A 24,578-nucleotide genomic window follows, 5' to 3' on the forward strand; every position below is an offset into this window, starting at 1 on the left:
CAAAACACAGGTGGGAGTGGGAGTGCTTGTGTAAAGCAAGCAAGGTAGGCTTTTTCACTTGCCAGCTAGAAAAGTCCAAGAGCACAAAGTCTTGGAGACACATCCAGAGTGAGGGTCCTTCAAAGCTGATTTCTTCCCTGTGTTCCCTTAGGTGGGGCAAATCACAGTATCTATGACTTCAGAATATGATTCTCATCTGGCCATCCATCACTACTGCTGAAAATAACAAAGCAAAACCAAAAAAAGCCAGTTCTAGTGACAGCAGGTTCAGCATTCTTTAACCCATTAAGCATAAACCTTCAGGAACTTCAGTGCTTTTAGTTCGCTTTTATCGTAAGAACCACTTGTTAACTAAAACTCGAGAAAAGTTCAAGCAATCTGCTTTTATAGGCTTGGCTCCAATGCTTCACTTCCCTGAAATCCCAATAGGCTGATCAACTGTCCCAATTTGCCTGAGACTTTCTGGTTTTAGCACTGAAAAAAAACCCAAGACAGCTGGTCACAGGAAGCATTCTTCATCCTAATTAAAGGCAAATTAAGTAAATCTGTGAAGGTATTCCTCTTTATCCTCCTACCAGCAACATTCAGGCAAAATAAGCTAATAATTATTTCTTCGGGAGGTAGGTTATGCAGAGTGTAACTGCAGTATACATGTATTAACATGCATATATACATACTTATTCTTAAGCCTCCTTGAGCTTTGGTTTCCTCATCTGTAAAATACAAATCACTGTAGAACCCAAAGGTTTTGGCAAGGATTAATGAGATCATGTAGAACATATAGATAAAGCACTTAGCTTAATTCCTGGCACACAGTAAGCACCCAAGAAAGATAGCTATTTTGATTATTAAGTTTCAGATTGTTGTAGCACTTAGATTTTATACTTCAGAAACATTTTAAATGCTTCCATTTTCCACACTTTTTGGTTTGAAGTAGTAGCTTTGCTGATATTGCTTGATTGTTCTCACCCAGCTTGTCAGAATCTATTGACAGATGCAAGTTATTTTCTCTTACTGCGTTGGAGACTTATCTGATTGTTCATCCTTTGACTTTCAAAATCCAAAAATCTTTATCGAGACAGGGAAAATAACAGTAATCTCAGTAACTATTTTCTTCACTTTTTAAAGAACTTGGACTTCCCTGGTGGCACAGTGGTTAAGGATCTGCCTGCCAATGCAGGGGACACGGGTTTGAGCCCTGGTCCGGGAAGCTCCCATGCGCCGTGGAGCAACTAAGCCCGTGTGCCACAACTACTGAGCCTGAGCTCTAGAGCCCGCAAGCCACAACTACTGAGCCTGCATGCCACAACTACTGAAGCCCTCGAGCCTAGAGCCCGTGCTCCGCAACAAGAGAAGCCACTGCACTGAGAAGCCCGTGCACTGCAACAAAGAGTAGCCCCCGCTCGCCACAGCTAGAGAAAGCCCGCGTGCAGCAATGAAGACCCAACGCAGCCAAAAATAATTAAATAAATTTATTAAAAAAAAAAAAAGAACTTGATGTTTATCTTGTCTGCCTATCTTTTTTTCCAAAATATAAAAGAAACAGTGAAAATAGCTTTCCCTTTTCCCCACCTCTTACCCTCAGTGACCCCAAATTAGCAATTTTCATTTCTGACTGACTGATTTTCAGAGTATTCAAACTCTAAATAACCTTTAAATGGAGTGTATATTTTATGCCATTGTTTTACTGATAGAAAAGGAGCTAAAAATCTCTTTCCCCCACCCCCCAGCATTAGGCTGCATTGAGTACGTGCACATTAACAATCTGTTAAATTGCTATCACTTTGAACACATCATCCTCCGTCTGGTAGAAGGACATGACGCTGAGCCATTTGGAGCTTGGAACAACTTGTGATAGATTTGTCCCAGATCACCCATATAATCTTATTTGGTCTTTTTTGTGGCCAGAATATAGTTTAATGTGGTACCTATTTTGGATATTGCTGTCAAATAAGGTTTATCTTTGTTTGACATTAAAAGTCCCAGAAGGAATCAAGACAGGTGATCTAAACCACTGCCTCTCAAACTGTAATGTGCATACATAGCACATTTTGAGAAACTTGTTAAACACAGATTCTGAGTCTAGAGGTCTGAGCTATGGCCTGCAATTCTACGTTTCTAGTAAGCTCCCAGGTGATGCCGATCTGTGGACCACAGTGCAGCAGCCTGGGTCTGAGGCAGTGGTTCTCAGAGTGTGGTCATGGGACCAGCAGCATGGGCATCACCTGGGAACTTGTCAGAAATGCCAATTCTCGGGTTTCCCTGGTGGCGCAGTGGTTGAGAATCTGCCTGCCAATGCAGGGGACACGGGTTCGAGCCCTGGTCTGGGAAGATCCCACATGCCGCGGAGCAACTAGGCCTGTGAGCCACAACTACTGAGCCTGCGCGTCTGGAGCCTGTGCTCCGCAACGAGAGAGGCCGCGATAGTGAGAGGCCCGTGCACCGTGATGAAGAGTGGCCCCCACTTGCCGCAACTAGAGAAAGCCTTCACACATAAACGAAGACCCAACACAGCCAAAAATAAATATAAAAAAAAAAGAAATGCCAATTCTCAGGTCCCATCCCAGACTTTTTCTAGTCTAGGATGGGACCAGAGAATTGGCATTTCTGACAAGTAATCTGGGTTTGAGCAAGCCCTCCAGGTGACTCTGACACACAGAAAGTTTGAAAACCACTGCTCTAAACAAATAATCTCCTTGCCTAAAGGGACCAGGTATTGCATTGTTTCCCGTGAGGAAGGGAACCAAGGCTGTCTAGGGGCTGAGACAACCAGGAGAGACAAGCCAGTGCTCAGTTAGCTCCAGGAAAGGAGTTTGTAACAGATCTGCCTACGTTGGCGAGTGGGCTTTGGGGAGATAGGCCCTGCCAGGGACTGGCTGAAGCCTCATCAAGTGGGTGCATTCTCTACATGCAAATATCCGGGGTTGGTGGGGGGCACTGACGCAAGCTTTCAACATCAGGGAAGCCTGACATGGGTTAACCGAGTAGTGGTGGATCACCCGACAGCAGGAATAAGCATGTGCTTAAGGTATCTGCTAAGCAGGGACACCAAAAGGATGAGAAAAAAATTTTTGAAAGAATTTGACATTTCCAAACAAAGAGCATCAAAGTAGACCCAATGGGAAAATCACATTATTCGCCTCCTTTAAACTCATTTTACTGTTTGGCGTGGCTTACTGTAGTCTCTGGAGCCAGACTGCCTGTCTCAAAGTCCTGGCTGTACCATGTACCAGCTGTGTTGTCTTGGGCAAGTTACTTGTCTCTCACTGCCTCAGTTGCCTCATCTATAAAATGGGGATAATGAGGTTTTGTGGAAATTAAACATTACTTTAATACAGCATATGTAAAACTTTTAGAATAGTGCATGATATACAGTAAGTGCTTCATCAATATTAATTTTTATCATAAGTTGGGGAAAGAGCAGCAGGGCCCTACATTTTTTTTTTTTCAATGCTTGGGGTCTTCAAAGATTTCATTTGTTCCCCAGTGGAGCCTGACACAGCTTGTAAGAAATCAGACAAAAGTCAGGAATGCAAGGAGACAGAGACAGCATCTGGAGGGATCTGTGGGTCCCGGGGAAAGACCCAGCAAAAGCAGGGTAGAACCAGAGGAACAGTGGGGCTCTGCACAAAGTCAGGCGCATATCAGGAACAGAACAAGCCTGAAATCCTGGAGTATAAGCCAGGACACTTGTGAGTGCTGACCACCCATGAGGGGGTAACAGCATCAGTAAGCCCCAGAACTTTAGGCTGGACCACTGGCTCACACCTTGGCTGCAAACAGAATCACTTGGGAGCCTTAAAAATTACTGATGCGTGGGGCTCCCCCCAAGAGTCTGGTTCATTGGTCTGGGCATCAGATTTCTGAAATCTCCCTAAGTGAGTTTATTAAATAGCCAGGGTTGAGCATCTTACACTCCTTTACGCTTGTCAGCATTGATCCTGGAAGTTGTGATGGGCCCAAACATAGGTAAATGAGAAACAAAATGGCTAGAAAAACACAATCCCTGTGTATTTCTCTCCTCCTTCTCTCCTTCTTAGTTATGCTCTGGGCTTACCTCCTCCCCAGCTGCTGCTAGTCTATATAAGTGCCTTTTGCGATTCAGAAAAATGTTTCCCTTCTTTAAGACACTGTGTTAATAATTGAGAAGGGTCTGAGGTGTCAGACCTACATGCAAGCTAACATGTTAGCCAGCCAGTTTCATGGATGGTGGCAGAAGACCACCCATGAAACTCCTGGGCCAGAGACAAAGGACTTTATTACTCACAGAAATAGCTGTAGCCAGAGTGTCTGCTTTTTCTTGCACCAATTCCCCAAGCTCCTTTTCTCACAACAATGCACAGAGGACCAGGTGACATCTGCACATACATGGGTTTTGTTACAGGAGAAGACCCCTGAACTTAGGGAACCTAAATCTTTTATAAATCTTTTATAAATCTTTTTATAAGCCTGCCTACCCTTTACTCCAGAGAGGTAATGTTTCTACTTTCCATGGCTGTTTGCTCCATACATCCTTGAAAAGACAATCTGGAATAAACAGTCCGTGCCTCTGCTAGCAAAATGTGAAGATACATGTGAGACCCATGAGGAACTATCTCCCAGCACACTTTCACTGTCAGAAAAATTGTTATAATATACTGATTTTATTAGAATTAAAAAACATTATGTCCTCTCTTCTGCAATTATCATAATAAATACGCAAAACTACGATGCCTATGGTGTGAATGGAGCCCTCTTATGTATGGCATCATTGAACAGTTCACAACCTGCACAACTGTACCCTGGGGCACTGTATCTTAGCTCTTATTTTTTTATCTCACTCTCCTACTCTATCCTTATTGGTCCTTATGCAACCTTGCATTTGGAGTTACTTTTTCAGTCATCTCATTCCTAATCATTTTCTTTCTTCCACCCCAACTTTCCACTAATTATTTACCTTAAGACTTTGAGACTTTCTGACATGATTAGTCTCATACACTCGTGGGTCTAATCCTTATTATTAGCACATTGGAGCAACATAAGGTGCCCCCCAGACTGGGACTGATTCTACAGATTACCACTCGAAGTTACACTAGCAAAATCCGCATATAATGACTGAGTTCTACACAAATGACCTGTGCTAAGGAAGGGAGGAAAGGAGAGATTTCTAAGAGTTATGACAGGACCTCAGGACACGAGGATACTTCAGGGACACATGATATTCCAAAGTAAGCTGCCAATTTCCCAGTTCCGAGAACTCAGTTTTAACTTCTTATTACAACTACACTGAAAAGGTGGCCAAACAATGTGCTGTCATGCATCTGTGTGTTGCAGCAACAGGAAGACGATCAATATGGAATTTCAAAAGAGGAACAAAGTAAAAAAGCAAGCAAAGGCAAGATCTTACATTTGGTGAAGACCAAAGAGAAGTATCCATCATGTGGAACAGGGGTGTCTAGCTTTCCCAAAGTCTTGGTAAATGTCCCTCAAATTTCTGCCACTGCTTACTCCAGTTTCACACTCAGCAAGCAACATCCGATTACTCATCTGACGTCCCAGCCACAGTGCCATAGGGAAGGACCCTACACAGGGAATACATCCAGCCTTGCAATGTAAAGGAACATCCAAAGTGTAAAATGACACACTGGCCTTCTGGTCCATGCCTCAGCCTCCTGTGAGGGGTGAGATCCCTCACCAGAGGAGCACAGCACTCAGGGCTGGATCCAGCCCACTCACTCAGGTAACCTCATGGAGATATTTTCCCAAGAGGGACCTGCTGGAGTGGCCAGCTTGCCTCTCTAAACTCTCCCTCTTTACTCCCTGATGGCAACTGGTCCCACTGTCAGCTTTCATCCTTCCCCCAGGTGAGTTCCCGAGCTGAAACTGGTCCCTGACATTCCAGAAGTCCATGGATGCAGAGTAATTCCAGAGCCTTTCAGGAAAGCCCCGCTGTCCACTGTGGGATATACAGGTAGAATGTCACTCCCAGCACTAAAATGCGATTTCTCAGCTGGTCAAAAAACAGAACAAGGTAGGGACTTGGAACCACCATACTCACCTAGGGTCCAGATGTATGCACTCCCTCACGCATTCGTTCACACAGCACCCAGAATGGGGCAGAGACTGCTGATAGGTACAGGAGCCTAACTTTGGTGGGTGCCTTGCTCCAAATTGCAAAGCTACTTCCTCTCATGAAGAGATGAGAAGTGTGTTTTTCCTCTGGATAAAGTCAATTAGCCAACGGTCACCTCAATTACCAGGTAAATTCAGAATGAAGTATGTATGACAAAAGGTGCTATCAAGTCCTCTGACTTGAGGACTAGTTATTGTTTATCTCGAGAACGTGTACGTATGCAATGCATAGTGTCTGCTTGGCTATAGAAGGGGGTGAGATTCTTTTCTGTCTTTGCAGTCTCTTTGGGGATTGCCTGTGATGGGCATCACATTCTGATTTAATGCTTATTCAATAATTAAAGTGTTTTCTTTCTCTGTTACCTCTGTGGAGAGGATTTCAGGGTTGAGAGAAGATTTTGATTTTAGTTACATCTTCCCACCATCTTATTATTCTGTTGCAGGAAAATGGGGTGAGAGAGGATGGCCATGTCCCAGATCTCGGGTGAGTCCTTGGGATGGGGCCACCAAGTGAGGGTCCTTGGCTTTGTGCAGGAAAGAATTCAAAGGCAAGCCATAGTAAAGTGAAAGCAAGTTTCTTCAGGTAGATACATACTACATAGACAGAGTTTGGGCCATCTCAGAAGGAGAGAGGCAGCCCCAAAATATGGGGTGGTTAGTTTTTATGGGCTGGGTAATTTCATAGGCTAACGAGTAGGTGGATTGTTCCAGCTATTTTGGGGAAGGGGTGGTGATTTCCAGGAATTGGGCCACTGCCCACTTTTTGGCCTTTTATGGTCAGCCTTGGTACTGTCATGGCACCTGTGGGTGTGTTGTTTAGCACATGCTAATGTATTACAACGAGCATATAATGAGGCTCAAGGTCTGCTGGAAGTCAAATCTTCTGCCATCTTGGGCCAAATCGGTTCTGACCAGTTTTTGTTTTATCCTCAGCAGTAATGGTTGTGCCCTGCCCCCTTCCCTCCTGTCTCACTTCCACATCCACAGTCCTTAGCACTGTGTTCTCCCACATACAGAAGATTCTTGTTGATTTTGACCATTGCTTTTCCCATTTTTCACACACCTGAGACCAAGACAGATTTTTTTTTTTAGTTGATAGAAAAAAGAATAACACTGGTTCAAGGAATGAAACCAGTCAGAAAGTTTAAAAATCTTTGCAAACTAGATTCTGTTATGTTTGTTAAGCTGCAGAAAAAGAAGAATGTTCTCTGTGAATTATAGAGGGAGGAAGGAAAGGAGCAGGGCTAAGTAGAAATTCCAGAAGGCAGAACCCAAGTAGTCATATGGAAAATACCAAGTCTCAGAAAAATCAGAAGACTCCACATTAACTTTAAGTGTTTTTCTAAAATTTTGAGGAAATACTAAGATGTTGAAATGCATGGCTAATTCTGTATACTTTGAATGAATCATGACAGACATTTCAACTGACAGGAATTTTTCTCTTATTGCAATGTGACAACAGTGAGTTTTACCTATTAATTGCCATGCTGTTGCTACCCAGAGACTGTGTTTTATTGTGTAGTAAATGTAGAGAGTATAGAGCTCACCCAGCATGCCAACAGACAAGGCTGATGTGTTTGGGGCATAAAATGAAAAACCCAGGAATGTCTGATTGCATTGTGCTGTAAGTTAGTACCATGTCTCCACAGAGCAAAGACTAAAAGGCTAACAACATAAAGGTAATTTAGCAAAGTAAGCAAAAGTAAGAATCTGGCCAAGTGTATCTAGCAGAGAATCTGGTGGACGCATGTGTCTGGGCACCAGGGAGGTGAGAGATTTCATGGGGAAAGGACAGCGGCTCTTCCACAGCCTAGACAGGCAGCTCTCAGCCCCCGCTCCTCTGCTACTGACCAAGTGAACATTGCTAACTTAACTTCTTGGGGACCCTGATACAGAAAAGGGCTTAAATGGAAGACCCTATGGAATTCTGATCAATGTAAATTAACCAATTGGCATTCTGATTAACTCTCTGTTCTCAAATAATTTGGGTTAGCGTGAGTGAGCTCCCAAGACTCAAGTCAGTCATGGGTGCACTGATAAAAAAAGACCTGCAAAACTGATAACCAGTCCTGTGAATGTGCTCACGTACCAAGGTGAGCCAATAGCTGATGTTTCCATGGGGCCCAGCCCCAGCTGTCACTTGATGTCTCTTTGTTCCTTCTCTCTCTCTCTCTCTCTCTCCCCCTGCCCTAATTTCATGAAGCAAGTTTTAGAACTCTAGTTTATCAACCATAAGGAAAATATGCAAACGGAGGACAAGGGGATAAAAATCACTGAGACATCAGCAAAATATCCTGCTTAATGGCCTATGCTGAACTGAATGGGGGCAGTCAAAGCCACATGTAAAATAAGAAAAGAATATGAAAAGTAGACAATGACAATTATTGGAAGAAGATCATCACACCTGAGAAGACAAGCCAAATAATGTACGGCACACCCATGGTCCCCCTCTGAAGACTAAGTGACCACACAGGTCCCACAAGACCCCAGCACCCCTGCCATGACTGACTGGCCAAGCAGTAGACACTGACCTAAGGAGAGAAATCTAGAGACTACCAGTGTCTGGTGGTGGTTTGATCCAAAATTTCTACCAAAGTGAGATGGCATTGAGTAAATGTGAAGTTCTCTCTGCAGGTTCTGCGGTCTGCAGATTTTTTTTTTTCTTTTTGTGAGTTAAAACTGTAATATGCAAGCATGGCTGACCATGTTAGCCCTCATATTTTTGTATGCTGACCAGTACCTCTCACCTTAGCTAAGTTTGAGAACCACCTTAAGATCTGGCCAGGGAGGCCCCATGGTCTCCAAGCCCAGGAGTCATCATTCTAGATCGGGGGACTGCAGGGATGGAAGAGCATCTACCATAGACAGAGTGATGCTGCAGTCAAGAGTCATGTCCCAACACTGGTGAGCTGTCTGACTCATGTGGGACTGAAAACCAACAGCCTGAAAGAGAGGTACCAGATGAAGAAGTATTGTGAATGATCCCAGAAGAAACAGAAAAAAAAAGATTATTTTTTTAATTTTAAAGTAATTTCCTCAAGGAGATTAACTTACAGTAGCCATGAAATAAGAAAATGATACTATGTAAAATGTTAATCAGAGAACAATAAGAGTTCTTATAAAATAAAATTAAAAAAAAAAATTATTGCCAAAATAAGAAACTCATTAAAAGAGCTGAATAGCAGAAGGGCACAAATGAAGACTAAATTAGTGATTGGAAGACCAAGTCATGCAATCCTATCAGAACATTAAACAGAAATGTAAAAATAGGGAAATTATAAGAATCAAGTGGAGATATGCAGGATAAAGGGAAGAGAAACAATATCTACCTAATACATGTTCAGAAGGAGAATAGACAGGGAACTGAATCAAGAAAACAACAGAAGAAAATTTCCTGGAGCTGAAGAAAGACTTGATCATCTGAAAAAGAGTCTCTGGTGTGAAATGGGAATATCAAAAGGAAATAACTAGACTTTTGCTGCTGAAATGCTTAACCACATTTCTTTTGAGGTCCACAACAATTCCAGCTTCAAAAGAGGAGGAAGTACTTATAATCTATTCTGCCTGGTAAATGTGCATACACAATTTCTGAAGGAATATTTTTTAAATGTCTACCAGATTTCTTCAAATAAGGCATCCATCCTATTTATTCTTCTTTTTGCCAACAGCTGATGCAGAGCAATACAGCCTGTGGGTAATCATTCAGCATTTACGAGTTAACTAAGAAATATTAACAAGCTATTTTGCGCTTATGAGAAAAGCTACAAACAATACTTTTCTTTGAGGTAGAGTGCTTTAGAGGATAAATTATAACCGCCCTCAGCTTCCACAAACGGAAAAACGTTTTCACAAAAAATTATGCTGAGTCAATTATATTGAAGCGATGATTTTACAGCCACGCGTTCCTTCGCTATTTTAAAGTCCTCACTTCATAGGAACCTAATTCCTTCCTGAGCACTTTCAAAATTCCATCCAAAATTTAATAAGTTGGTAAAAAGTTCACATACACACAGAGAGAGAGAACATATAAAGAACATATACACAAGGTAACCATTGACTCTGTGAGACATTCTCTTAAATATTGCTTTAAAACATTCTCTCTTGATGCCTTACTGAAGTTTTCACGTTAAAATTTGGTTTTATCTTATTGTCTAGGGCCTGGGGAACATGGAACCAGAACAATGGCAGATAGATAACGGCGTAAGCCTTGGAGATTTTTTTTTTTTTAATTTATTTTTGGCTGTGTTGGGTCTTCGTTTCTGTGCGAAGGCTTTCTCTAGTTGCGGCAAGCGGGGGCCACTCTTCATCGCGGTGCGCGGGCCTCTCACTATCGTGGCCTCTCTTGTTGCGGAGCACAGGCTCCAGACGCGCAGGCTCAGTAATTGTGGCTTACGGGCCTAGTTGCTCCGCGGCATGTGGGATCTTCCCAGACCAGGGCTCGAACCCGTGTGCCCTGCATTAGCAGGCAGATTCTCAACCACTGCGCCACCAGAGAAGCCCAGCCATGGGGATTTTGATGGCTGTTATTACTGTGGTGCTGTTTTAAGGAAATTAAATACACTTTACCCCAAAGTTTTCTCCTTTACGACACGTTCTTATGGTAAGTATGTTTCAATATCCCAAAGGAATTAACACAGAACTAATCAGGGGAAGGAACCCTGATTGCTACCACTGTGCTCTCTGATAAAACATAAGCTTCCCCAAAAATGAAACTTAGTAATTACAGTCTGGAGATTGACTCATCAGACTACAAAGGAAGGGCAAGGAAGAAAAAGGAAAACCGAATTTCAAATATGCCAAATCAGCTATTCTGGGCAAAGTTGACTGTATTAAATGGTTTTTCCTTTTTAGAAATAGTCTGCATTCTCACATTTCTCATTTGTTGTTTCAAATATTCCTAATTTACTCTGATAGCTCACGTTCACAAGCTATCCCTAATAGCTGGACCTGCTGTTGTCAAGAGAAACAGAAAGATCTGTTCATTGTATTCTACTTGCTGGCAGACCGGCACTCCACAGTAGTATAAAACCACAGACATTAAAAATAACACCTTCCTGACACATTTCCACTGGGAATAAAGAGGGATTAAATTTCATTCATGTGTTAGTATGATTGACTTATAGAAAGCATTGGGTTTCCATTAATTCATTCAACAAAAATTTATTGAGCACCTATTATGTGTGAGACTCTGGATGTAGTGATCAACGGGGTAGATCAGTTCCCTTCCTAAACAGAACTTCCCTATCTAATAAGGAATATAAAGAGGGAAACTTTGTGCCCTATAGGAACATGCAGGTGAGCGGGTTGACCTAAACTTGGCATGTTTTGGAGGCCTCCTCGATGTAACCTCTACACTTAGATAGGGGTTTCTCAACTTCGATACCATTAACATTTTGGACCAATTAATTTGTCGTTGTAGGGGGCTGTTCTCTACATTGTAGGATGTTTAGCAGCATCCCTGGGCCCTACCCACTAGATGCCACAACTTGGTGAATGTCTCCAGACATTGCCAAATGTCCCTTGGGGGACAATTCATCTCTGGCTAAGAACCACTGACTTAGATGGAAGATGAGGAGAAGAAAGTTGTGGGGTGAGGGGAGAAGAAAGGAGTATGATGTGGGGAGAAGACACAAGAAGTGAGAAGGAATCACTGGTACAAAGGTCCCTAAGGCATGAAGATCTTGGCCCCTTGGGTGGCCCAATGTGAGAATGAAGAGAGAACTCAGGTCCGATCCTAAGGGCCCGTGTAAGGCATATTAACAGGTTGGAGTTTGTATTGTCTGTTACTGTGTAACAAATTACCCTCAAGACTTTTCCCCTTAAAAGAACAAACCTTTATCATCTTAACAGTTTCTGAGGGTCAGGATTCCTGGAGCAGCTTAGCTGGGAGGCATAGCTTTGGGTCTCTCAGGAGGTTGCAGTTAAGTTGCCAGCCGGGTCTCTGAAGACCGGGCTTGCTATGGAAAGATGCTCACCCAAACCCACCATTAGCAGGAGGCTTCAGTTCCGCCCCATGTGGGCCTTCATGGGGCTGCTCTTTACACTGCTTCCCCTCCAGACAGTGATGGAAGATCACATTTGCTTTTAAAAATAATCTGGCTTCTACTTAGAGCTAGGAGCAAGGAGGCAACTGGAAGCCATCAATTGTTTTTGATTAGAGAGGTGCCGGTCAATCTACAATTTATCATTTAAGCCGCTAGATAGTTAGAAAGTGATTCTAATTACAGAGGGCTTTAGTCTTTAAATTGGTCACAGTTCCATAAAAGCACAAAGTAATTAAGCAAGCAAATCATTGAACTAATGCGTCTTCGAATTCAATAGTGACAAAAAGTGAGAGCCCAGAGACGCTAAATGACAGCACTTCCATCAAAGCTCATCAGACTTGATAAAGCTCATCATCACTTTATAAAGTTTTTCCATGGTGAGACGGTTGAAGCCAGCATAGCCCAATCTTCACTTTCATGTAAAAGTGGTCTTAGGAGTCTCTAAATATCTAAGTAAGCTGAAAACTCCAGAACTCCCAACTGAGATAATTCTTAGAGAGTTCTCTTTTGAGTGCTTTTCAAACTAGATGTCTGTTTCCTTTCAACTCAATGAGATTACTCTTAACACCAATTTATGTAAACTATCTAGCAATAAATCACAAAACCATATAGTACGATTGTTCTTACTTGCTGGAGTCTATCCAAATGGCCCCAAATACCCATCTTGCTCCCTATTCCCAAATATTCATTTTACTTTTGGATACAGAAATTCACCCGTCCACTGGAACCTGGGTTTGGAGTCCACTGATATAAAACAAATTGTCTGAAATGGTACCCTGTTGCCCACAACCACTGTGGGTGCCAATACTGAGCCTGGCTCTGGGTTTCCCCAATCTGGACCATGGTTGGGAAGCCCGCCTCAGGCCACAGCTGGCTTAAGAAGAGAATCCAAACATCCCCCAGTGTCATCCTTTCAAGTCCCTCTTTCTTGTATCATTCAACTAGGTACAATCAGACCCCCTTCTTTTGACTTTTCTACTACTTAGGATAACCAAAAAGTACCTCCACCCCAAGTCTGCTGCCGGTCACTTCTCCCTCTGACTGGTACCCCCAGCCTTCTTTATGCACAAACAACCTCCCTGCCTTCACTCCCCAAAGCATGGCTGACACTAGGTTGTAGTACGTAACAAACTTTCCTGAGGATGACAAACAATTATTATATTGTAAAGAAAAACTTCAGAGTAGATATTTGATTCCACTGCTCCTTAAATTTGTCTGCCTATGTCCTTCCACATGGGGTTCCCCGCTGACCACCTCCCCACCTCCAGCCTCACCCCTCACTTGTGTGTAGTTCTGACTTATAACCAGGGTATCACCCCCAACAATCCACGGGGATTCCCACTGACCCTGCCCTTGACCCTGTCTCCAGAGCCCCAGACTCTTTCTTCACAGGCTCCAACCAAGAGAAGCAAACCACTTAACCTCTTCTCCTAGAGGTACAGCCTGACCACAAGAAAGACAGCCTTTTGCATTTTTATGCAGAGCCATTTAGTTTCTCTTTGTCTCAAACTCCCCCTTCTGTAACAGGATGGGGGTAGAGCCACAGGGCTCCTGGATACTTCCTCTAAAATTAAAATGCAATCCCCCTCAAAGAAGAATTCCGCCACTACACCTGGAACAACAAGCTCAAATTTTAAATAACCTGATTGTTGGTACCCACTGTAAGTACAAACCAATTGGCCAGGACTAGACAGCCCAAGGGCAATCACAATTCCCTAGAGGACCAGAGATGGGTTCAGACTAGCCAACCCACAGTGACTGATTATAAACAAAAAGTCTTGGACAAGCTGTGTTGAAGTCCACTTGGGCAATAGCAGGGCGGCAGGCAATAGATCCCAGAAGCCAGGCGGAGGACCCAGGAACCACAGATCTGCATATACTGAAAAATGCAGTTCAGGAACAAATCAGGGAACACCTGAGAAGAAGTGTGATTAATGCCCAAATGCCCTTCTAAGTTCTTAATCTCAAGCTACCAGGAACTTCTGGTACTTTTGTCCCTTGACAATGGTGACTAGCAGATGTGAAATGGAAGGGGAAAATGAGAGTGTACCTTAAATACCGTACATGCCGTATTTTACTTAACCAAGCCACTACTGGGGGGGCATTTGATTTTTTCCAATTTTTAATATTGTAAGTAAGTCTATGAATTTTATTTTATTTCATTTGCTATTTTTTTCCCATAAGTCCATGTCTATTTCCTTAGGATAAATTTTTAGAAGTAGAATACCTAGATAAAAGAGTGTGAATATTTTTCTGATTTTGACATATGGCATCTAGGCACAAGATGCAAGCCTAGTTTTGCCATCAATGTACTTTTCTGATAGCTGTGAGGAATCATATGATCATCGCTCCTGTACTTCTTAGGTTTATTTATTTAGTTTACTGGTAAGTTAAACAACTCATGGCAGAGGAAGTTGAAGTAAGTTTAGCTGGGAGGTGTTGAAATGGTGGAAACTTTCCAGTTAGAACAAAGTGAAAGAGAATGAGTTTGAGAGAAGAGAGGAGTATAAAGACAGTCACACAGCAACCAAATTTCTCCCCAATTCACTCCTGAGACAGACCTCCTCTTTAGAACAACATGATGCTCAAGGTATTGTTTCCTTTTATGTGGCTTATTTAAACGGGTTTTTCTAGCTTTCCTTTTCTTCTCGATTTCCTCAGTTGCCCTCTCCTCTTAAGAGCTACCTGCTTCTACTTTCAAAATGTGATTTTAATATTTCTCATAGCCTCTGGGTGGTCTAATTAACTGCATCTTGTTTTTTATCAATGTTTTACCAAGAATAGACATAATTCTCTGGTACAAAATTAGGAAGAAAATGAATCATTATAAGTTCATAGAATTTTTTTTTTTTATAGATTTATTTATTTATTTTTGGCTGCGTTGGGTCTTCATTGCTGCACATGGCCTTTCTCTAGTTGCGGCGAGAGGGGGCTACTCTTCATTGTGGTGCGCGGGCTTCTCATTGTGGTGGCTTCTCTTGTTGCGGAGCACGGGCTCTAGGCGCGCGGGCTTCAGTAGTTGTGGCACGCAGGCTCAGTAGTTGTGGCTCGCGGGCTCTAGAGCGCAGGCTCAGCAGTTGTGGCGCACGAGCTTAGTTGCTCTGCAGCATGTGGGATCTTCCCGGACCAGGGCTCGAACCCGTGTCCCCTGCATTGGCAGGCGGATTCTTCACCACTGCGCCACCAGGGAAGCCCAGTTCATAGAATTTTAACCTTCTAGTTTGGCATGTATCCATTATGGCATTGCCAGATTGCTTTCCTAATTATCTGTCTACTGTCCTTAGTCCCCTGGAGAAGATAAGCCTTTTGTGGTGGGAACCATAACATCTTGGTTTGGTATTCTAGAGTGCTTAGCACAGGGCAGACACATAACAGGAACTCCTGAAATATTTATTAAATAACTGCATATTTCACCTTAATTTATACATTAATCATAGTATTTTACTAAGAACAGATGTAAATACCAGGAGAAAATCAAGAAGACCAACAAGATATTTTAGAAATAGATGGGCACAAGGCTAAATACAGCTGAACAGCTGCATGTTTATTTCCTAGTGTTCCCTTCCTCAGGGGCCAGAAGGAGGCTGTTTGTTCTTTGGCACACGGGGTGGTGTTCAGGACTTGTCAGGGGGTCCATTGGGGCCCTACTTTCAGAAGTCACTAGCACCGTGGGATTGTGTGGATGGAGGCCCCAATCACCTCCCACGCTCCATGGTGGCGCCCTGCAAATACACGCTCCCCAGGCATACACGTTGCCCCAGCAGGCACTCCCGGGTCAGATCTAACCCTGAAGAGATGAACAATCCATCATTAATTGCCTCCACTGTGGGAATTGTGAGGATGGGAAGAGAGGTCAAAAAGAGGTAGTTTTGCTTATAAGAAAGGATCCAACCAGTGCTTGAATCTCTAAGTTTTAGTTGGCAAATCATCAAGCCAGTTCTTTTCCCTCCTTCCCTTCTCTGTCCCTAAAATGTTTACCCAGATTTCTAGCCACATGAAAATCCAAGGTATTGTTATTCTCCACCCTAACCTGAAACTTGCATCCCAGACCCCTTTCTCTGTTCCAGCCACCTCCTCTCCTGCTTCCTCTCATTGTTCTAGCAAAGCTTCAGAGACATAAAAAGCAACCCACTGTTTCGCAAATGGCAAGGTTTCCCAGGCTTGACAGCCTAGGGACTGAAAATATAGGACAAGTCGACAAGTCGGTGGCCAGGTTGAAGGACTTTCAGCTGGGAACTGGTTCTATCTTTGCACCTCTGCTCTTGCACTGAGCTTAGTGTCAGAGAGCCCCAGACACCCCAGATCCTCTATCCAATAAGCCCCCACCCCCATCCTATAGCTCACATTTTAAAATGAGTTATCTGATGTTCACAGAGACAAAGAAGTTGTATAATGATGCAATAATCAGAGCAGGGAAGGGAAGCGACCTAACATTTACTAAGTGGTACTAAGTGCTAGGCATATAGTGAAACATGAAAGGATGTTTTCAACTACATAACAGACATGCTCTTTATCTGGTTTGTGGGTAGAAACATAAGGTCTTCTCGACTAGGATGACCACACGCACTTCACATTCAACAAGTTCACGATGAGCCCAGCATCGTTGCCCAGAAGTCTTCTCCTCTTCCTGTGTTCCCTCTCACGGCAAATGGCACTGCCGTTTCCCCATCCAGAACCTGTTGCGTCGGTCTCTTACCTGCCCTGTCCACCCCTCCCCATCCATTCTCTACATGAGTACCTACAGAGATCTTTGCAAAACACAGTTCTGATCACGCCTCTTCCTCTCTTAAGACAGCACTATGGCTCCCTGATGATGTCACAGTCTTTAGAATAATATAACTTTCGCCATTCAGCCCTGGCCTGCAAATCCATTCTCCCTGTCATCTCTGCCCCTTGCGGGCAGCCCTGCAGCTGGAGTTTGCCCAGTTCACGGCACCGCCCCGCACCAACACCTCCAAGCCCCAGCCCACGCTGCTACCTCTGCCTTTAACCTCCATCTTCATTCTCAGCACCTTCGCCTGGCTGACTCCCAGAAGTTTTCATAACCAGCTCAGGTATCTACTCCTCCAGCAAGTCTCCAACAACAGAAAGAGCAGGCAGTGGTTCTCGAGTGTAATTTTAAAGTTTCCAGTAGCCATATTTTAATAAAGTAAGAAGAAACTGATGAAATGAATTTTAATAATATATTTTATTTAACCAATATACCCCAAATATTATCAATTTCAGCATGTAATTAATATTTTTAAATTATTAATGAAATGCTTTCTATTCCTTTGTTTTCCTACTAAGTCTTCAAAACCCAGCGTTTATTCTCCTCTGATGACACGTCTCGGTTTGGACTAGTCACATGTAGCGCTCCATCACCAGATGTGGAGACTAGCTACCACATTGGACATGACAGCACTAGAGCTATCTTAGGAATCACCTAGGAATCACCTAGAGAGCTTAATGGAAACCTAGAACCCTGTACTAAGCTTCCAAATGTTCTGGTTCTGAGGAGGGTCTAATTCTGGAGGTGTGGGATGGAGAACCAGAAATGTTCACTCTCAGCAAGAAATCCAGGTTTCTGATGTATGTGTTCCTCAGGAAATGGGGGCTTAAGAGCTAGATGCATCGATTTTGGAGTTAGACCTACAGGGGTTTGTGTCCAGACTAACTAAGTTATAGCTGTGTGACTTGGGGACTTCACCTTTCTGGGTCTTGGTCTCCTCACCTGCAAAGACAGACTCACGATACATACCTAGAGACCAGTGGGTATTAAGTAGACACTGTATTTAAAACATTCGGCTCAACACCTGGCACGTGTCTACCAGTGACAGCTCCTACCTGTCTGAATGCACCCCACGCCCAGGCGTGCCCACGTGGTGGGCGAGACGTCCCTCCCCTGCCCCCCCTCTGAGCCTCTGCTTGCCTCCACCAGAGCCCAACACCCAAGCACACATTATCTGCCTGCTACTCTGTGTCCTCCACTCGACTGAGGACAGAAACTGGCTATCGCTCATTTCCACATCCCTCTGCCTCACACATGTGGTCAGTACGCATCATGTTTTAGGAACTGAACTTAATTTAACCAACTGCGTTTCCTATAGTGGAGTAAACTCTTTACGTAAAACTACCTCCAGTTCTCGTGTAGAAAGGAAGTGTGTGAATACAAAGTGAGTGAAGCACTGTTCTAACACTCTTCCCTTTAAAGTCTGTCACAGAAAGCTTGGCCAAACTGATCCACGGCTTGAAAGTGGGACACCTGACAGATCGTGTTATCCAGAGGAGCAAGAGGATGATTCTGGATACCCTGGGTGTTGGGTTCCTGGGAACCAGTACAGAAGTGTTTCACAAAGCCAGGGAATACAGTAAAGTAAGAAGCTCAATGTCTACTTTGGAGCTAAAACCAAGTGCGCACATGCGCCTGTTTGTGAGGTGTACCCAGAAGCGCGCCCAGGGACGTGCGTTTGTGTTCTACTGCCCTACTCTTCATTTTAGAGACAGTGCTTGGTGTATATAGCATTGTTGTATATAGTTTTATGCTTTTCTATGCTTTATTACCTGAGTCTTAATATTCACCCACATCCTTTACTAAGTCACTATCTTAGACCAGTCTTAATCTTAAGGCTAGCAAAATCTCAAAGTTGATCACTAGTCTGACTGAAAGCACATTTTTACCTGAGAGTCTTAGCAGCCATGGCCCCGGGCCATTTGTTCGTGCAAAGACTTCAAGGTTCTCTGCCGAAAAGCCTGGGCCAGAACCCTGAGCACAGAGTAGGTGATTACATGAGAGATGTAGCATCCACTCTCCAAAGAATATGCTTGGTCTATAGACGATTAGTCCACCTTCCCTAGTATTTATCCTCAAGGAGTGAATGAGAGTAAATTCAGACTTCATTCCTTGGCGCACCTATGGATCTCAGTCTGGGACTGAGCAACAGCTTCTCCTCTCCCTTCCACAGAAAAAGTTATATATTCTTCTACAAGGAAGAAAGAAATCCAATGACTAGGGCTTCAGTCTAGCACAAAGGGCTCAATAAGAAGTATTAAAGTAATGCCTCCAAACATGAAGAACAACTCTTGAAATGGTGACTTGGCACGTTGGGTTCACACTCTGTATCACTGATTGATATTCTTTTGTTTCAGATCTACAGTTCCAATGTATCCAGCACTGTTTGGGGCCAGCCAGACTTCAGGCTCCCACCAACATATGCTGCTTTCGTTAACGGTGTGGCTGTAAGGAGATTTCCATGTCTTTGTAACTGTTCAACAATCAGAATAATTTCAGGGCCAGAAAACACCTCAGAAATTGCCCAGTTTCCATATCTTACTGACGAGATCACTGAAGTTGAGAGAGGTGAAGTGGCCTGCCCTCTCTCCTTGTAGTAATTTCAGTTTTCACGTTTTTACAGTGAATTGATGCTTTTCAAACAAATTGTGAAGTAGAGGAAATAAGATGGAAGTATTTAGATAAAAATGCCCCTAAGGTAACTCAACTCTAAATTGAATATCCAGACTCAATTTCTTGTCAATTCTTTCTGTTGTGGGCAGTATCAGCTTCTATCCAGTAACCAGCCTTTCATTCATTCATTCATTCATTCAACAGATATTTATTGAGAAAGAAACAATGGCCATAAGGTATCTACATTTTCTGAACCAAAAATCAGCACTTCTCATCTGACAATTTTTATGCTTTTTTCTGTGTGTCACGGGCAGTCTAAAAGATATAATTTGGACATGAATCTGTTGGGATTTCTGAGATATTTTTATGGTTTATGGGACAGTAGTTCAGAATATTGAAAGTCAAACCTAATGGTGCATCCAGAAGTAAGTAAGTCCAGTAAGTAAGCAGTGGGAAAGGCACCAGCCACAACTAGTAGACAAAAATCTATTTTTAAATGAACTTCTGGTTATTACTATTTCATATAAGGAAAAACCAAATGATTTTAAAATATAGCTTAATAGTTAAACTGGGTTCAAGAGTTCTTGCAACTTCTCCATAAGTTTGAAATTATATATAGTAAAAGGGTTCAAAAAATATGGCCTGATGTGGAATAAATGACATTAAACTCTTCATGTGACTTGTCTGAAAGGTGGAAGAGGGAGGGAGGGAGGGAGTGAGGAGCCACCTAATTCTACAGCTTTGTTTATAAGGTAGATAAAGATCCTTGCAAGGGCTGTGGCACCTGAGTAAGGCCCAAGCTCCCTGCGGTTCGCCAGCTGCTCCCCAGGGTCGCACCTGATGTGGACAGAGGACAGCATGTCTAGTGCCAAGTCACGTGATGAAGAATCGCAGCCAGTTCGTAGGTTTAATTTTCAGAGAATCAGATCTAAAAGTCTCACGTCAAACAAGGTTATTATTGAACTAAACCCTGACTGGTCCAAAAAGTCATTGCATTCAGGGAAATACATTTAGGTTTTGGTTGTCGTTTATGCGTCTGTTCACATAGATTCACTCAATGGATTTTGATGACACGTGGTACCCTGCCACCCACCCTTCTGGAGCTGTCCTTCCTGTCCTCATGGCTTTATCGGAAGCCCTGCCTCCAAGTCCAAAGTGTTCTGGCCTTGACCTGCTGCTGGCTTTCAACGTTGGTATTGAAGTGCAAGGCCGATTAATGCATTTCTCCAAGGAAGCCAAGGACATACCAAAGAGGTATGGAGAAACTGTGCCCCATCGTGAGGCGGCCACATTCCCCTTCATCTGTTACTCATTATCTCTGTAGATGTTTCTGACATAGAGGTTGGCTCAGTTGAAGATGTTGACGTTAGTGCTGGCAGATAAGTCAACTCAACCAGTCACATATCAAACTGCATATCCATATACAAAGGTCTGACCTCAGAAGTGTTAGTGAAAAGTCTCCTCTGGGTTTAGAGAGCCGATCAAGCAATGAGGACCATGCACTAAATTGGAGCCTCTCACCCCAGGATGATCATGTCATTCTGGCCTCTGTGGGTACTCTGAATAGCCCTCATCTCATCTCAAAGCAGAGTCTACTTTGGTATTTGCTAGGGTCCTTCAGACTAATGAGAACATTCAGAATATCCTAAACCCGACTGCTCAATCCATAGATCAAAAATGGTCAAACGCTGACTGTATCATATGGTTCAATCTAATATTTATTTTGCCCCTTGGTCCAGCCTGCTGGGGGAGGAATAAATCAGAATATTGAGTGAACTTTCATGGTTTCTACAAGGCTCTCAATTGTTACAGTTACTTACACAGGCTTTCAGCACTCAACAACTTTTGCCTTTTTGGCAATAATTGCAAAAGTACCATTTATAAATAATTTACTATGTCAGGCACTGTTGTAATCATGCAAATTCGTTCAAAACTCACAAAACCCTATGAAGTAAATACTATTATTGTGACCATTTTATATAAGAGAAAACAGATACAGAGAAGTTGAAAAACTTTTCCAAAAATCACAAAGCTAATAAGAGGAAGAGCTGAGATTTGCACCTAGGCATTAGGGCTGCTCCATTAGCTAAGCTCCTGACCACTGTGCTATACTGCCCCCTGGGGGTTGAGGTTTGTAAGTCTCCAACTCTTGTGTTTTTTGTTTTTCAGATTCCATCCCCCCTCAGTGGTGGGAACTTTGGGTAGTGCTGCTGCGGCATCTAAGTTTTTGGGGCTCAGCACGACAGAGTGCCAAGAGGCCCTGGCTATTGCTGTTTCTCATGCTGGGGCACCCATGGCAAATGCCGCCACTCAGACCAAGCCTCTTCACATCGGCAATGCTGCCAGGCATGGGCTAGAAGCTGCTTTTCTAGCAATGCTGGGTCTCCAGGGAAACAAACAGGTCTTGGACATGGAGTCAGGGTTTGGGGCCTTCTATGCCAACTATGCCCCCAAAATCCTTCCAGACGTAGATTCACACACTTGGCTGCTGGACCAGCAGGATGTGGCCTTCAAGCTCTTCCCTGCCCATTTGGCCACGCACTGGGTGGCAGACGCAGCTGCATCTGTGAGAAAACAGCTTGTAAGAGACAGAGCCCTGCTTCCCACTGACCACACGGAGAGAATTGTGCTTAGAATTCCAGATGCCCAGTATGTGAACAGGCCCTTCCCAGACTCGGAGCATGAGGCCCGCCACTCCTTCCAGTATGTGGCCTGCGCCATGCTGCTGGATGGTGCCATCACTGTCCCATCATTCCACAAACACCAGGTCAACAGGCCACGGGTAAGAGAGTTGCTTGGTAAGGTAGAGCTGGAGCACCCTCGGGACAACCTACCAAATTTCAACACACTCTACTGCGAGATAAGTGTTGCCCTCAAGGATGGAGCCATCTTCACAGAGCGCTCTGATACCTTCTACGGTCACTGGAGGAAGCCTCTGAGCCAGAAAGACCTACAGGAAAAGTTCAGAGCCAATGCCTGCGGGATGCTGTCCTGCCACACTGTAGAAAGGCTTATAGAGATAGTAGAAAACCTAGAAGACCTGGAAGACTGCTCTGTGTTAACCACACTTCTGAAAGAACCCTCTCCACTAGAGATAGTTACAAAATCTCTCTAGCATTTAACAGTCCCATCATGCAATCTCTCCTGAGGCTTAACAACATCTAAATGACTTTATATTGGGGAAAATTCAATGCTTTGCTTTATAGAGCAAGGGTCTGTTCTTGGTCTGCCTGGGAATAAATGCAGCATGCTGAAGAGAGTCCAGACACAGAACTGGATATACATGGAAGAAGTCTTGTCCTGTAAATTCTGCAAGACAGTTCCAGTTACCTGTAGCAAGATAATGGCGCAAGAAACACAGAGAAATTTATTTTATAAGCATTCATAAGGCTGAAATTCAGGTCACCTGTGATTTGCTTAATCTTTTCAGAGGAGTTATTTATGAACTTCATGAACCTCAAGGCTTGAGAGGGATTTGAACTTCTGCATACAACTTGCTGACAGTGAAGAAGGGCTCTGGTCTGTTGTGCCACCAATGGACTTCTTACACTATGGGCTATCAGAAGCCCTTCCCAATGGATGGGATGCTATTGGGTTTAAAATAAGGGCTTCATGGGTTCAAATCCTGCCTCTGCCACTGACTAGATGTGACCCTGGCCATGGTTCTGAATAAACCTCTACTTAAGTTTCTCTATCTTTAAAGCATAAATAAAAAACAGTCTAAAAAATAAAGCAGTTTGGCTCTAGAAGCCATGCTCTTAACCACTACAATATATCACCTTTCATTACAAAAATATTTTTGAGACAAATATCATGGATGTAGAGTCTGAGATGTAATAAAGAATGACAGCCAAAACATAGTATATATGTGGGTAGTCAGATAAATATTAAACTGTATAAAGTAATAAAAATGCCTTGTGGGGTTAAAAACTGCAACATTAGCATTATATACATTATATATATATATATATATATATATATATATATATATAGGCAGGGAGTTATTATAGTTAATGTATTCTAAATTCCTCATGTTGTTCAAGAAAAGGGCAACACTGTTAACTCTAGACTTTGATTTGTAAGTATGTATGTTGACATTTCTAGGGTGACTATTATAAAACAGCAGTGGAATGTATCACTTCAGGTTAATAGAGAGAGAAATATGGAATTAGGAGAAAAATAATCCAAAGAAAGGTAAGAAAGGAGGGGGAAAAGAAATATAGAAAAGGCAGAACAGACAGAAAGCACAATATAAAATGATAGGAGGGACTTCCCTGGTGGCTCAGTGGTTAAGAATCCGCCTGCCAATGCAGGGGACATGGGTTCGATCCCTGGTCCAGGAAGATCCCACATGCCGCGGAGCAATTAAGCCCGTGTGCCGCGGCTGCTGAGCCTGTGCTCTAGAGCCTGTGAGCCACAACTACTGAGCCTGCGTGTCACAACTACCGAAGCCCGCACGCCTAGAGCCCGTGCTCCACAACAAGAGAAGCCACCACAGTGAGAAGCCTGCACACCGCAATGAAGAGTGGCTCTCACTCACCGCAACTAGAGGGAGCCCGAGTGCAGCAACAAAGACCCAACGCAGCCAAAAAATAATAAATAAATAAATAAAATGATAGGAAAAATCCAAATATATATATAATTATGAAGAGAGTAAATGGACTAAATGCTCCAGTTAAAAAATACAAAGACTATGAACACATTTTAAAATGTTTGTTTTATTAACAGCTACTGTACATATCATCAATTCATCCATTTTACATTTTATGAGTTTTAGTAAATGTATAGAGTTGTGCAAATATCAGTGAAATCCAGTTTTAGAATACTTCTATCACTTCCAAACATTCCTCAGGCCTGTTTGCAATCAATTCTCACTCCCAATCTCCAGCCCTCATCAGCCAATGATCTGCTTTCTATCTCTATAGTTTTGTCTTTTACAACATTTCATATAAATGGAATCATACAATATATAGTCTTATGTGTCTGGCTCTTTCACTTAGCATAATAGTTTTAAGATTTTTCCACATATGTATCAGTAC

At 43.1% G+C, this 24,578-nt stretch overlaps 2 protein-coding genes across 2 annotated transcripts in view; one reads left to right on the plus strand and one right to left on the minus strand.

Moving 5' to 3' along the window:
• Positions 1-24,578, minus strand: part of LOC309615922 (uncharacterized protein) — a gene marked incomplete at its 5' end in the record, with an annotated part of 457,881 nt that overhangs the window by 422,052 nt on the left and 11,251 nt on the right. The gene's annotated exons all lie outside the window — the stretch shown is intronic.
• ACOD1 (aconitate decarboxylase 1) lies at positions 4,451-23,526 on the plus strand. Its single transcript, XM_082366021.1, has 5 exons — positions 4,451-14,745; positions 18,349-18,510; positions 19,284-19,373; positions 20,588-20,793; positions 21,709-23,526. Exons 1-5 carry the CDS (start codon positions 14,734-14,736, stop codon positions 22,652-22,654), a joined length of 1,416 nt encoding a protein of 471 aa, XP_082222147.1. The 5' UTR covers positions 4,451-14,733; the 3' UTR covers positions 22,655-23,526.

Source organism: Balaenoptera borealis (genome assembly GCF_965194805.1).
Source record: "Balaenoptera borealis genome assembly, chromosome: 18".
Taxonomy (NCBI): Eukaryota; Metazoa; Chordata; class Mammalia; order Artiodactyla; family Balaenopteridae; genus Balaenoptera; species Balaenoptera borealis.

What these genes read in the sequence shown, in the direction of transcription:
- ACOD1 (XM_082366021.1), top strand. An exon ending in CTTTCGTTAACGGTGTGGCT is followed by an intron (nt 19,374 to 20,587) that starts GTAAGGAGATTT and finishes CTGTTCACATAG; the next exon opens with ATTCACTCAATGGATTTTGA. An exon ending in GCCAAGGACATACCAAAGAG is followed by an intron (nt 20,794 to 21,708) that starts GTATGGAGAAAC and finishes TTTGTTTTTCAG; the next exon opens with ATTCCATCCCCCCTCAGTGG.